At 39.8% G+C, this 14,850-nt stretch overlaps 1 protein-coding gene across 2 annotated transcripts in view; it reads left to right on the top strand.

Moving 5' to 3' along the window:
• The window catches only part of dnah2 (dynein, axonemal, heavy chain 2), a 122,734-nt gene that overhangs the window by 86,198 nt on the left and 21,686 nt on the right, over positions 1-14,850 (top strand). For both annotated transcript variants that reach the window (XM_058395942.1, XM_058395943.1), the window contains 22 exons: positions 206-310; positions 1,050-1,238; positions 1,357-1,442; positions 1,533-1,663; positions 1,942-2,091; positions 3,219-3,386; positions 4,406-4,566; positions 4,656-4,795; positions 5,918-6,050; positions 7,128-7,267; positions 7,417-7,627; positions 7,853-7,969; positions 8,889-9,030; positions 9,276-9,445; positions 9,617-9,733; positions 11,039-11,203; positions 11,298-11,423; positions 11,543-11,691; positions 12,019-12,085; positions 13,313-13,463; positions 14,195-14,343; positions 14,561-14,694. In XM_058395942.1, the coding sequence (XP_058251925.1) occupies positions 206-310; positions 1,050-1,238; positions 1,357-1,442; positions 1,533-1,663; positions 1,942-2,091; positions 3,219-3,386; positions 4,406-4,566; positions 4,656-4,795; positions 5,918-6,050; positions 7,128-7,267; positions 7,417-7,627; positions 7,853-7,969; positions 8,889-9,030; positions 9,276-9,445; positions 9,617-9,733; positions 11,039-11,203; positions 11,298-11,423; positions 11,543-11,691; positions 12,019-12,085; positions 13,313-13,463; positions 14,195-14,343; positions 14,561-14,694 (3,101 nt within the window). The remainder of the gene's footprint in view (positions 1-205; positions 311-1,049; positions 1,239-1,356; positions 1,443-1,532; positions 1,664-1,941; positions 2,092-3,218; positions 3,387-4,405; positions 4,567-4,655; positions 4,796-5,917; positions 6,051-7,127; positions 7,268-7,416; positions 7,628-7,852; positions 7,970-8,888; positions 9,031-9,275; positions 9,446-9,616; positions 9,734-11,038; positions 11,204-11,297; positions 11,424-11,542; positions 11,692-12,018; positions 12,086-13,312; positions 13,464-14,194; positions 14,344-14,560; positions 14,695-14,850) is intronic.

Below are 14,850 nucleotides of genomic sequence, written 5' to 3'. Positions count from 1 at the left end.
AAATGCAAATTTTCATCAGGCACGCAGCTAAGAGGTGTAATTTTTTTTTACAGAGATTGTGAAATTACTGTTCAGAGAATTGTTGTTTACTTGTTTCAGGTCAGTAGGAAGCATGAAAAACAAAGGAAATATCATCTGGCTGGGGTCTTTAAAGACTGTGTGCACATTCTGACTCCATCTGCTCTCTTTTGTTCCTCTGTTTTAGGACATGTTTCTGCTTTCCTCCATGGGGCCTCCTGGTGGAGGGAGGACTCACATATCAAGCCGCCTGCAGAGCCGCTTCAATCTCATCAACATGACATTCCCGGCGGTGAGTAAGCCTCCACATGGAACTCCACACTGAGTCCTTTGATTTAATAGAAAACAGGAAAAGCCCTAATTAATTTGTTCCTGTTCATTTACAACATGTGTGGTTTTAAACCCTTAATCCAAACATAAAAATGCTTTATTATGTGAAATATGGCTTGTAATTGAGCCTGTGTGTGTCCTCGTCCTAGCTGCCCCTTTGTTGATATTATATTCTGCTCATTATCATTCTCAGTGTCATCTTGCTCTGGCAGAATTGCAATGAAAATGATGATAATGATAAGAGTAGGAACATTGGAGGCTCTCTGATTTGGCAGAATGCATAAAAAGACTCCTGACTGACTGATTGCTGCTCAGTTCTGATTTTCCTCTTGCAATCTGAAAGCTCACTCAACTACACCTCCTGCCACCACCTCACCACCCACCCACACACACATCCTGTGTAACATTTATTTTCATCTAATCTTTTCCAATTTGTCCGTCTGACTTACCATGCCCTGCTATAAGTATCATCTAGCCTGTTTTCCATATCACTTCATTTTCTATTCCCTTACCTTATCTCCCACATGCATTTTCCTCTTTATGTATTCTTTGCTGACCCCCCCCCCCCACAAATTCTCTCATATGTTTCTTACCACTCTCTTTGTCATTTTTAAATGTAATCATTTCGGATCCACTGAACCTCTTTATTTTATATGTAACCCCCTGCCCAACAACCCACCACTCTCTCTCTCTGTCTCTAGGAGTCTCAGATCAAGCGTATTTACGGAACAATGATAAACCAGAAGCTGCAGGAGTTTCAGGAAGAGGTGAAGCCCATAGGAAATGTTCTGACTCAGGCTACGCTGGAGTTGTACTATGCCATCACTGCCCGCTTCTTACCCACGCCTGCTAAAATACACTACCTCTTCAACCTCAGAGACATCTCCAAGGTGAAATATGAATTATTTTAGCAACTACATCAATATACTTGATTGAAGTACATTATGGTCTAGCGTTATTTTAATATCTCATTAAATCATTTTAATATTCTTTGTCCCCCTTCTTCAGGTCTTCCAAGGTCTATTGCGATCTCATAAGGACTTTCATGACACCAAACAGAGCATCACACGCCTTTGGATACATGAGTGCTTTCGGTAATTATGCCAGAAAGTATAAACACATACGTTTAAAGCTATACACCCAATGTTAACATTCAGCTGATTACCCATTGTGTCTGTGTACAGGGTGTTTTCAGATCGGCTTGTGGATCAGGCAGATATGGAGGCATTTGTTGGGCTTTTGAGTGAGAAACTGGGCTCATTGTTTGATCTCACTTACCACAGCATCTGTCCCAATAAACAACCACCTATATTTGGTATGCACTTGCCCTATTTAGGATTTTATAAATGGGTAAACAAATGTGTCAGATGTCTAAAGCATATATGAATTTACTATTTGCTGTTTGCCAACGGCACAAAATTAACATATATTTTACTCATATAAATCTGACAGTATAAAAAATCATCAAAAATGAGATGAATTTGAATTTTATCTGAAAGTTATTTGTTTACTTGATTGATGGGTTGGGTGGTTTATTCATTCAAGTTATGCTTCATGCTGATTGTCTTGGTCCTGATTGTTTTCTGTTTTTAGGGGATTTCCTGAGAGAGCCGCATGTGTATGAAGACCTGCTGGACTTTAAATCTCTGAAAAGATTTATAGAGTCTCAACTGGAGGACTATAACCTCACCCCTGGAGTTGTCCCAATGAATCTGGTGCCCTTCCGAGATGCTATTGAACATGGTCAGCTCATAGCTCCAGTACATATCCTAATTCACAAAAGCCAAAACACATTAGCACAAATATCTAATAAATATCCCCTAGCATATATGCAATATATAATCAGTAGTAGCTCCTCTCATCATCTGGACAGCAAAACACCAGTGGTGAAGTGATATGCAGTACAATTCAAGTCGGTGTAGCAAACCCAGTCTGAATAGCTAGTCCAGGCTATGAGTTTCTGCAGAAACTGCCCAGTCTATGAACAGCTGTGAATAGTTACTGTGTCTCAGTTCATGTATAGCGATTCCATTTTATTAATAGCTAGTCCAGTCTGTGACAAGTCTATGAGAAGTCCCGTGGATGAATAGCCAACCCAGTGCATCTAATGCATGAGTAACCTCTTCAGGGGCAGTCTAATACATGAGTAGCTAGTTCAGTGCATTAATAGCAAATCCATTGTCAGCCCATCAGTAACCAGACACTGCCTGAGTACCTTATGCCAATCTAGATGTCTATGTTAACCAGTTCATTGTGGTCTAATACATGAGTACCCATTAAAGGAATAGCTAGTGCAATGTCCAGTGGCAATCTAGTTTATGAGTAGCTAGTCTAATGTGTCAGTAACCAGTGCAATGGTGGTCTAAAGCATGAATAGCCCCCAACTGCAAGCAAAACCTTAAATGTCCTATTTCTGGAGCCAAAGTGAATATACCACACTAGACTGCAGAAAGTCCAGGGCAAAGTGAGCATAGTCATCTCGTGTTACTTAAATAATTGCCCTTCACTGTCTCACTATAAATGATGCAATTATATTACAAACCCCATAAGAGGGTAAACAATTATGCGTCCAGTCCCACAACACACTGTGTAATCAGCCTGTGTCACTCAACACTGGGTACAAACTTGGCACAGCGCATGCACATTCCACTGAATTTAGTTGCATATTAAACACAGGGGTATAAGATTAGACACATTCCACTCAACTCAGTGCAGACCATTAAACCAATCAATACTGAGTGATTATGAAATTAGTTTTAGTCAGCTGTTGTGCATGCTTGGATGTCAGTGAGTTAATGTGCTTATGTGATAATTATTTGTGTTAGCATGTTTGCTTTAATGTGAGTGCCCTTAATATCTCTCGTTTTTAGTGACACGGGTGATGCGTGTGATCAGTCAACCGAGAGGAAATATGCTTTTGGTGGGGATTGGAGGATCTGGTAGGCAGAGCCTTACTAAACTGGCTACATATATCTGTGACTACCTGTTGTTTCAAGTGGAGGTCACCAAGCAGTACCGCAAGCAAGAGTTCAGAGAGGGTAAGCTCTTATAGCTATCCAGACTGTGTTAGAGATACTCAATGCAGGATATCTATCAGAAAAAAAATGTATTCTTTGAAATGAGAACACTTTTTATCATTGCTTAATTGTTGTGCCATTAAAACAAGCCTTTGGAATACAGGTAATTGGAGAATACTGCCAGGTAAAATCTTGCTTGAGTTTAAGACATTTTTTTGTAAGTAGATAGAATGTCAAATGTGCTAAAATATTTAAGGAATAAAATATGACAGGGTGCGCTGTTATTGAAAAAATAATCACTGACGGCGTGGCGTGAACACACTAGATTCCTTATTAAGCTTATGCCACAGTGGTTTGCCGAAAAGTGTACATTTATTTTTAAATTAGAAAATGCCACATCATACGCACAAGCCATTTGTGTTGAAATGATTTTTTTTTTTTTTGTTGTGAATAAAAAATATATGCTTTTCCATAACTAACAGAGAAAAACACTCTATATCTATGCATTCGCCAGTGCATCTATGCATCCATGACGCTGACAGGTGTTTTCTAGTAACATCTTAAACAGCAGTGCTACAGGCTCTTATTACTGAAGGGGTGGATCTTATTTAATACAGCGAGCTGTCACCACCTTCTCTGTAATATTTATACTGATATGACAGCCAAGCAGCTTTCTGCTGCAGTCAATATGTGATCCTGCATATCATCTCCCAAATGAAGTCCAATAATTATATTCTCATAGCCACTTTCCTGACCCCTCTGTTCCTTAGTGAACTTTTTAACAGAACTGATTAACTACATTACTATACCTAAATCAACAAAATAGGTATATATCTCTGCATATTTCTACCTCTCATGTCGAGGTGATAAATTGAACTAAATCTATTTTTCCACTAAAGTGAAATTAAGTTGCTGATGAAGTATTACTGACCTTTAAATTCAGCCGATGAACAGAAGAGTGAAAGCACAATGACAAAGTTAATGAAGTGTTTGGGATTGTTTTTGTAATTGCGTAAATATAATTGCTGTGTCTGCTGCAGACATTAAGAAGCTGTACAGGCTGACTGGAGTGGACAACAAGCCCACTGTTTTCCTGTTTAATGACACTCAGATAGTGGACGAGTCCTTTTTAGAGGACATCAACAACATCCTCAGTTCTGGAGAAGTACCCAACCTGTACAAGCCGGATGAATTTGAGGAGGTATGTCTATTACTGATTAAACGTACAGGTGTGTTAGTGTGCATGTGGATGTGTTCATTGATTGCATTGGTATTTTTTCTACTCTGCAGATCCAGAGTGCTCTCATTGAGTCTGCGAGGAAGGACAATGTGTCAGAGACAGCAGACTCCATGTTTAACTACCTGATAGAGCGTGTGAGAAACAACCTCCACATAGTGCTGTGCATGAGTCCTGTAGGAGACCCCTTCAGGTACTTACTCTTCTGCAACAGCAAGATACATATTGAGTTCATTACATAAATAGAGAAAACAAGAAAACCCCTGCTGCCTCCATTCCAGCCAGATACTGCTATATAAAGTGAATGCCTTGTATGCTTGAATAGAATTGGACCAAATTGATTGAATGGGTGAAATTCGGTCAGCATTTGCTGAGTAGCCTAGTTCTGAAATCAAATCACACACCTCACCTATAATGATGATAATAAATACCGAAATGATTTCTGCAGGTCCAATTTTGGTCATGCTATAGTTTTCTAATTCAATGCTACATTCAGAGAGAACTCAAAGAGAGCCCTGCAGCCATCTTATTATTTCATTTTTATGAGTTTCACAGTGCAGAAATCAGTGCACTGATATTCAGTCCGACTGGGAGAGTTAGCCTCCGACAAAGTGAAAGCAATTTACTGAGCCAGACAGAGAACCACTTCTACCTCACCTGTCATCCTGAGATCTTCATCAATAGTCAGCATGAGTGCTAGGAGTTGCCCGGTCCTGACCTTCCTTTCTAGTCTTCTCATTACTTACTGCCTTCACTTGGGTTTTATATTCATCAAAAACTCTCTATCTGTCTCTCTTTCTCTCTTATTATTCTCTTGTGCTCCCTCTTTTCCTCTCCCTCTTTAATCAGCGATTTGCATCCCTTGTCAGCATAACGAGGTGGCTTGTGTCAAGTGACCCTGGGGTCACACCTAATTAAAAATGACAGCATCTGAATCAAGCTGTGGCTCAGGCCGAATGGCCTTATTTGTAATTGGTGGGTTTATTACCATGGTAGCACTTTAATGGCAACTACTGGCCCAAAAGGCAGCATAATCATGCATGACAAATCAGCAAACGAACACTGGATGACCTGTGAGTGCAGTAGGGAATGTAGGCTGTGTGTATGGAAGAAAATTATGTGAAATTAGTTAATAGCCACCCAGTCCTCCCTCTAAGTAACAGTAAAACATTTAGAGTTGTCTGAAGGCAGAATAACACACAGATAGTAAAGGGGAATATGTAAAATACACTGCTTTTATACATTTTAACCCAATCTGTGTGTGTACGCATATGTATGCCTGTGTGCTCGTGTGTGTGTGTGTGTGTGTGTGTAGGAATCGTATTCGTCAATACCCAGCGTTAGTGAACTGCACCACTATAGACTGGTTCTCTGAGTGGCCACAAGATGCTTTATTAGAAGTAGCTGAGAGATATTTGGATGGTCTCACCTTGGGCAATGAAGAAGGGGTAAGAAACACACACATAGATAGATAGATAGATAGATAGATAGATAGATAGATAGATAGATAGATAGATAGATAGATAGATAGATAGATAGATAGATAGATAGATAGATAGATAGATAGATAGATAGATAGATAGATACTGTATATGATTAGATATAGATATAAATATAGATATAATGACAGATAGATATATAATGGTACAATAATATATAGACCATATAAATTTAAACCATATATACAATATACACTCATGGTCTGCAAAAATAACTATACGCCAGCACATGCAGGGCACATTCATGAGTCAGTGACACAGTGCATAAATTTATGCACTTACAGGTAAAGAGCTTAAGTTAATTTTCACATCAAGCATCAAAACGGACAGGTAAAGATTGGAAAAATGTCACCCTGCCTTTTTCCAATCTTCAGCCACCCAGTTTTAGTGAGTTTGTGCCCACTGTAGTCTCAGATTTCTGTTCTCAGCTGACAGGAGTAGAACTAGATGTGGTCTTCTGCAGTTGTAGCCCTGGATCTCAAGTTCAACATGTTCTGAGATTTTTTTTTTTTCTGCTCACCAAGAGGGCCATTTTCCTCTGACCTCTCTCATCACCGAAGGCTTATTCACCAACACTGGATGTTTTTGGTTTTTCTCACCATTCTGTGTAAAAACCTTTGTCCATGAAAATCGCAGTAGATCAGCAGTCTCTGAAATACCTAAACTATCTTGGGTGGCACCAGCAACAATTTGATGTTTGATGTGTATATAAATGAATAATATAATTTTTTTTTTTTTTTTTAAATCAGGCATTCACACAAACTACACTTATTGGCTCATTATGCTTATTAGTCAATAAAAATATTAATTTGGATTTGAAAGCTGCCACAACATAAATCCATACTGGCAGACGGATAAGAAATCCAGATCCTGCATTAGCCAGATACTCTATTAGTTCGGGTTAAAAGGATTGCGGAGGAAACCTTTATAAAATAAAATTTTATTACAGCTCTTACTCTGAAAAACTGATACCATTTGAACAGATTTATTAGTTGAATTAATATCAGTTATATCCCTGATCTGCAGATCCAGACCAAAGTGGCTTGTATCTTTGTGACTATGCACCAGTCAGTAGTGCAGTTTTCTCAGAGGATGAAGCTGGAGCTCAAGAGGCACAACTATGTCACACCCACCAACTACCTTGAACTCGTGTCTGGATATAAGAAGTACTTATTCTTCTATTACTATTTCAAGTAATAATGAAGAAGAGTGAAAGAGATGTAGACCGATTCATGCTCTTTGTCTATTTGTATATTTTATTGTTCTTTCTCTCTTTCTCACACACACACACACACACACACACACACACTGTTAGGTTGCTGGCTGAGAAGCGCAGTGAGCTTGGTGAGCAGGTGTCTAAACTGAGGAACGGTTTGTTTAAGATTGATGAGACTCGCAGTAAAGTGGAGGCCATGTCAGTAGAACTGGAAGACGCCAAGAAAAAAGTGGCCGAGTTCCAAAAGCAATGTGAGGAGTACTTGGTGGTCATTGTACAACAGAAGAGAGAAGCAGATGAACAGCAGAAGGTGACTGGCAAATAAAAAACTGTATTACGTGTATGTGATTTACATTTCTGGAGACATATTTACACCTGTTACATAGCTGACCAATCATTAAGGTGATGATTCTCTTTGTGTGGTTGTTTTCTGAACCTAAATTAAGTGGGTTAATTTGTCTATGCACCTTCTGGTATGTGTGTGTGTGTGTGTGTGTGTGTGTGTGTGTGTGTTTTTATTGCCGGTTTTGTGTAGGCTGTGAGTGCTCACAGTGAGAAGATTGCAGCAGAAGAGGTAAAGTGCAAGGCGATGGCCGATAATGCTCAGAGAGATCTTGATGAAGCCCTACCTGCTCTGGAGGAGGCCATGAAGGTCAGCTCAGCTGTGTTCTGCTATATAATACATGAGCAGAATCTCTCTTTACAGAACTCATATTGAGCTTTTTTTTTTGCAATTGTGAGAAATGAGTTACATAAATGGATCATGATATCTCATATTTAAATGTTCATATATTTATTTACTTAACAAACAGCACATTTTACGTTTGCTTCTAGCTGTTATATTCTACTCCATTTGCACCGTTGCACCCATGCCTGCAGTCTGCACAGATTCGTGTCATAGTTTAAAGTGTACAAACCTTTCCTCACAGCTGTAATTACAAAATTAGTAATAGTAGTACTACTATTAATACTAATAATGTGAATACATTTAATGTAAATGTAAATATACACTCACTAATGAATTATATTTAAACCCCAGCTTATTATCCAATCATGCAATGCATAAAATCTTGCAGCTACAAGTCAAGAGGTTCAGTTATAGTGAGGGAAAATGTCATCTCAGTGGTATGGTTGTCTGTGCTAAATGGGACTATACACACTGTAGCCTCACCAGTTTCTGAAATGCTCGAACCAGCTATTCTGGCACTAGCAACCATATCATGGTCCAAGTCACATTTCAGATCACATTTTCCTCCATTCTGATGTTTGATGTGAACATTAATTGAAGTTCTTTGCCTTCATGAATATATGCATTGTGCTGCTGTCACAATTGGCTGAATGGATAATTGCATGAATGAACAGCAGTACAGGTGTTTTATTAAAGTGGTCTTAGTGTGTAATTTGGAAGTATTGACTGGCAGTTTTTTGTTACAGATAATATTAGTGTCTGGTGTAGTTCTGCCAGTAGCATAACTTTAAATTCACTGCCTGTGTAGCTGCCATATACCAAGAAACAAAGATGGCTGAAATTGTGTTCCATGTTCTTAGTAACTTCCTTTCCTGTTGTACAGGCACTGGAGTCCCTAAATAAGAAGGATATGACTGAGATTAAGACTTATGGTCGGCCCCCAGCACTGGTGGAGACTGTGATGCAGGCAGTCATGATTTTGAAAGGATGTGAGCCCACCTGGGCTGAGGCTAAGCGACAGCTTGGTAAGATGCAGAGAAAAAGAGAGCAGATATTTCCTAGATGATCCTTGGATAATAGATTTTACTCAAAGGAACTCATGAAAAAGAGACATAAATGTTAAAGAGAGCTGAACAATGCTGGCAGTGGACATATAATCAGCAATCAGAAAGTGCATTTAAATGTTTAAACAACAGAGCAGCCGAGCTGATGCCTCTAAAATTAGTGGATTAGCATTGTCATTATACTCCATTGTCTCTGTGTGTGATAGGTGAAGGCAACTTCATTAAACAGCTGGTGCACTTTGATAAAGATAACATATCAGACCGTGTGCTGAAGAAGATTGGCCAGTACTGCACACAGCCTGACTTCCAACCTGATATTATTGGCAGAGTCTCGCTGGCAGCCAGGTCTCTCTGCATGTGGGTCAGAGCAATGGAGGTAAAACCCAATATCCACAGACACACACTGACAATTATTCAATTCCAATTACACACTAAATACGTGTGCTTTGTTTACCTGTATAGCAACTCTGCATTATTTTGAAATGAATTAATTTTGGCATACCTGCGTGTCCATGGTTTGTGCATATGTCTGTGCATTTTTTCTCAGGTATATGGGCGTATCTACCGTGTGGTGGAGCCAAAGCGCGCTAGGCTGCATGGAGCCATGACTCAGTTGGCAGAGAAACAGGCCTCATTGGCCGAGGCCCAGACCAAACTCCGAGAGGTCAGTGCGAGTGTAGATTTCACTATAGGCACTAGCTGGATAATTCCTTTAAAATTTGCACTTGAACTTTAACTTGAAATTGAAATTTTAAAAAACTTTCAAAGGCTTAGTGTTTGAATGCATTTGAATATTAATGAGCCTAAAAGCTTGCGTTGAGCAGAATGTTGAGCACTTCATATCAAAATTTTACTATAATGAGTTTAATTTACCCACATTAATATTTTTATGCATTGCTATTTTACATTGTGTATGTGAAAATCGCTTATAACTCAAGCCAGATATACAGTATAGCCTACTTTCGAAACCACTTACTTTCATAGGAAGAGGAAATTTGACTGATTAGACAGATGAACAACTACTGAGGGAACTTTTAGTGTTGTAGCATTGAAATATTTAGAAAATCTGCACAGTATGGACCTGGAGTGTGGACATTCAAGTCAGAATGCAATCTATCCTAAAGGCCATTATGGAAGGATCATGGCCAGAAAAGTCTACACAGAATCTCAAAGTCTTTTAATGGAGTCTGACATGGCTTGCTACTGTAACGTCTGGGACCCCCGCCCTATGCGGGGCTCGACCCCAGACGCCCGTGGTGTGTGCGCACACAGTGTAATGAGACCCATGCGCAGGATTCAGCGAAGCACTGCTTTTATTACATTTAAGACGCGACATAGGGAAACAAACGTAACACAAGACATGGCATGGTTAACTAAACAAAACCTAGACCTTAGCTTGGACATGGAACCTAGCAAACAAAACCCCAACAGAAACCACAGTACAGATAACAATCATGGACAAGGACACAAACACAAGGATCCCTATTTATAGGGGTAGACATTAGGGCTAATGGGATACAGGTGACACAATCAGGATAGGAACAATAGGAAGGGCGTAACAAAAGACACACAAAGAAGCAGGCTTCCAAGGTTCACCTGCCAGCACCCTCTCTGGGCCTGGCAGGGAACTGTCCAGCTGTTCCTGACAGCTACCATAATTCTTTTATTTTTAATTTTTTAAAAGGTAAATATAACACAAGGGTCATGTATGCAGAATTTTAAATATGCAACTGGTGTGAATGTGTGATAAACATTTTAATGTGGGTTTTAAACACATATTTGAAACTTTGAATAGATTGCATGAAAAATTTGTTCTGACCACCATAGTGATTTACATTACAGTGGAACAACTTAATGATGCATGAAAGAAAAAGCCTAAGAGATTTCTTAAGAGGGATTTACGAGCTCATACGACCCACGTCTCATTACACATATGTATGTGTGTGTGTGTGTGTGTGTGTGTGTTTAGGTGGGAGAGAAACTAGACCAGTTACAGACACAGTATGGTGAGAAGCTAAGTCAAAAAGAAGAGTTGAGGAAAAAGTCAGAAGACATGGAGCTTAAATTGGACCGTGCTGGAAAACTGGTGTCTGGATTGGCTGGAGAGAGAGTACGCTGGGAGAAGACTGTCGAGGTGCATGCACACACACACACACACACACACACACACACAAACACATAATAGAACTGAGCAATACTATAGACTGTGTATTTTTGCCTAAATGCAGGATCTGGAGAAGGACGTGAGTTATCTTGTAGGAGACTGTCTACTGGCTGCTGCATTTCTCTCCTACATGGGTCCTTTCCTGTCCAGCTACAGAGATGAGCTGCTCACGAGCATCTGGATAAAACAGGTTACTCTTATTCGCCAGATATGCCTAACAAACCTTTTCTATTTTTCACATTATTAATATATTTTTTCTGTTTTTCCATGCATTACTCTTCTCTCCTTATATTCCCACTCTGTGTGTAGTTCAAGGAGTTAGAGGTTCCATGCTCTCCAGGCTTCAGCTTTGCTGTTTTCCTATCCAAAGCCACAACAGTGCGTGACTGGAACATCCAGGGTCTTCCCTCCGATGCTTTCTCTACTGAGAATGGAGTCATCGTCACCCGCGGCAACCGGTCAGCCCTCACCAGACCAATCTTCCAAGACTATTTTGACAGACAGACCGTCTCTTGTGCTAATTAGAATAACGGCAGTATCTCATGAATAATGATGACTAATGAATAGTGATAGCAGGCTAATTAGCTAAAGATAATAGTAAGCTCTGCGATGTGGACATCCATTTATAGACCAGTGCTAATTTCCTTACACAGAAACAGAAGGTCACCAGATGGGGCATTTTTTGGAGATTATGGATTATTCTAAATTATTTGGGGATAATATCGCAGGCATTCAGAGTAATGGCTAATGTCTGTCTGTCTCTCTTTCTCTATGTCTTTCCCCAGATGGCCATTAATGGTGGACCCTCAAGGACAAGCGCTGAAGTGGATTAAGAACATGGAGTCTAAAAGAGTGAATAATCATGCACACAATTGCACAATGCCCAAACATTTTCTGCACCAATTTTGTACACTATGCCGGGTATAAGGATCAAATTATCTCGAGCTCAGTGAGAATAGGTAAGGGTTTGTATAGAAACAGAATGGAGACATGAAAACGGAAGGCATTAGACAAGATTATAGCTCTCTCCACATTGCAAAAGCATAACCCACATTCTGCAACGAGACTATCAACAGGGCATCACATCAGTCAGCCTACTCATTTTAGTCTGAGTCGTGACATCGTGCACAACCCACAGACTCCACTGCCTTTCTTCCCTTAATTAGTGTAGAACAAATGAACATCACAAAATCTATGGCACATTGAAAGCTGCATCATTTCTGTCACTCATTTTGCTCACCTGCTTTCTGTCCCACTTTCCTTCAAACACTCTCACTCTCCATCTCTAGCTCTCTACACAGACAGTTCTATTAATATGCTATCTCGCTCTCTTTTGTGTTTTGGAGGCAGTTGTTCATTTCTTTATTGAGGTGAGATGGAGCCTCTTTTCTGTCTGTGCTCAGGCAGTTTTTGAGAAAGAGAACACAACATGGGAGATGTTGATGGAGTATTTAGAGAGCAAAAATGACAGAGTACCACACACGTATACGCACACACACAAAGACACCATTATACACATTTACACACCTAGGCTTGCATCTTTGTCTTGACCATCTGGTCACTGTGCTTTTCTCTGTCTCTTGTCTCTCAGCTTAGCCTCATTTGTTGTACAGGTTTCTGCTCTTCCCTTGCCCCCTTTTTATTTCTGCCCTTCTATGTTCCTCTGTCTCTTTTCTTCTCCGTTGGTCTCTCTCTCTCCCTTCTCTCCCTCTCTCTCTCTCCTCTTTTCGTGCTGTTTCTCTGACCTTTTCCTCCTCTCTGCAGGTCCTTTCATGCTTTCATGTCTTGCTGGGGTGGCCAGTGCCATTCACACACTACAGCTAAACGCTGACATTTAGGAACAATCACGAAATGTCTTACACTGACAGTCCTGAAGCTTTTCTTTCTTCTCCCCTCTTACTATCGCTCTCCGTCTTTCTCTCTCACTCCCTCACACTCACATATTCTTTACTATCTATTCTACTATTTTCCTGCCATTTTTTTTCTATGCTTTTATCATTTCTTTCCCCCTCTTTTGCCCTCTACCTTTTGACTCATTTTCTTCTATTGTTTGTCTTGTTTTTGAATTCTCTTTCTCAGGGGTTAAAAGTGATAGACCTTCAGATGCCAGATTTCTTACGTGTTTTGGAGAACGCAGTGCAATTTGGCTCCCCAGTTCTTCTGCAGAATGTACAGGAGGATCTGGATCCCTCACTTGCACCCATACTTAACAAATCACTTACCCATGTTGGTCAGTCACACACATGTACACGAGTACATTAGTGCACACACAAACACACACACACACACATGTATATGTAGGTATATATGTATATATACACCATATAAGCTTTGTGCACTGTAAAATATCTATCAGAACCAGGTATATTATAGTCGATGAAGGCTAAAGGTGTATGAATGAAATGTTGTAAATGAAAGTAATGGAATACAGAATAGTTCAATGAAACATTACAAATAGAGGAAGACATGGAAACTAAATGGAAAAAATGTGCTTGAATTTAGTTCCAGTGTAATGTGGAAAATATATAGGAACATCTTTAACTGACTCTAAAATACATTCCTGATTTCCACAGAACTGTATAAAAGTAACTATATAAAAAATATAAAACTACATGAAAAATCTCATAGCCATCATGATTATAAATAAACAGAATAAACTAAAAAACCTCCTCTTGTGTGGGATTCAGGGAGTTGTGTTTTATGATCGGCTACCTATGTCATTATAGAGCTAGCTTAACTCATTATAACTAGCTTAAATAAACTCCCTATTTTGATTTAATTAACTGCCGATGTTGATGTGAGAAGCATTATCAGCTTAACTAGCAGTAGCCGTTATTCAGTATTCAACTAGAATGCTCAAGTTCTGTGAGTGCCTGCCAGCTGCTTGATGCCTCTGCTTGGAATCACAGTGTGTAGCAACCCCTGGTGTGTAAAGTTGAGTGTATTTCTGTGTGTACGCAGGTGGGAGGCTCTTGATGAAGCTGGGCGATAAAGAGGTCGAGTACAACCCGGAGTTCCGTTTCTACATCACCACTAAATTGTCCAATCCACACTATACCCCCGAGATTTCCAGCAAAACCACCATAGTTAACTTTGCTGTGAAGGAACAGGTGTGTGTGTGTGTGTGTGTTGGTTTGACTAGTGCATCTCTGAAAATGTACTTGGCATTTTGAAGTGACTTTTTTATAGCTAATCTCTCAAAAGACATATTCCACCACTGTAGTGTAAATCAATAATAGTTGATTTCTGCAGTGACAGGGTATTTTTATAAAGGTTACTGTGTCCTTGGTTTTGTGTTTGTTTGTGTGTGTGTGTGTGTGTGTGTAGGGTCTGGAGGCTCAGCTTTTGGGTATAGTGGTGCGTAAGGAGCGTCCTGAGCTAGAGGAACAGAAAGACTCTTTGGTGATCAACATTGCCTCAGGCAAGAAGAAACTACAGGAGCTAGAGGATGAGATTCTTCGGTGGGCTACACACACATAGACACACACACACTTACACACACACTCCATTTAAACAAGCCCACATATTTCATAGCACTACATTAACACCTTTTATTCAAATGACATTTAGAGAAAAAGCTAAATTAACACTTTTTCCAAATCCATCACTCCTTCAGC

Source organism: Hemibagrus wyckioides, linkage group LG07, assembly GCF_019097595.1.
Source record: "Hemibagrus wyckioides isolate EC202008001 linkage group LG07, SWU_Hwy_1.0, whole genome shotgun sequence".
Classification (NCBI taxonomy): domain Eukaryota; kingdom Metazoa; phylum Chordata; class Actinopteri; order Siluriformes; family Bagridae; genus Hemibagrus; species Hemibagrus wyckioides.
Note: the sequence above shows the minus strand (reverse complement) of the source record. Positions and strands in the feature narration are given on the sequence as shown.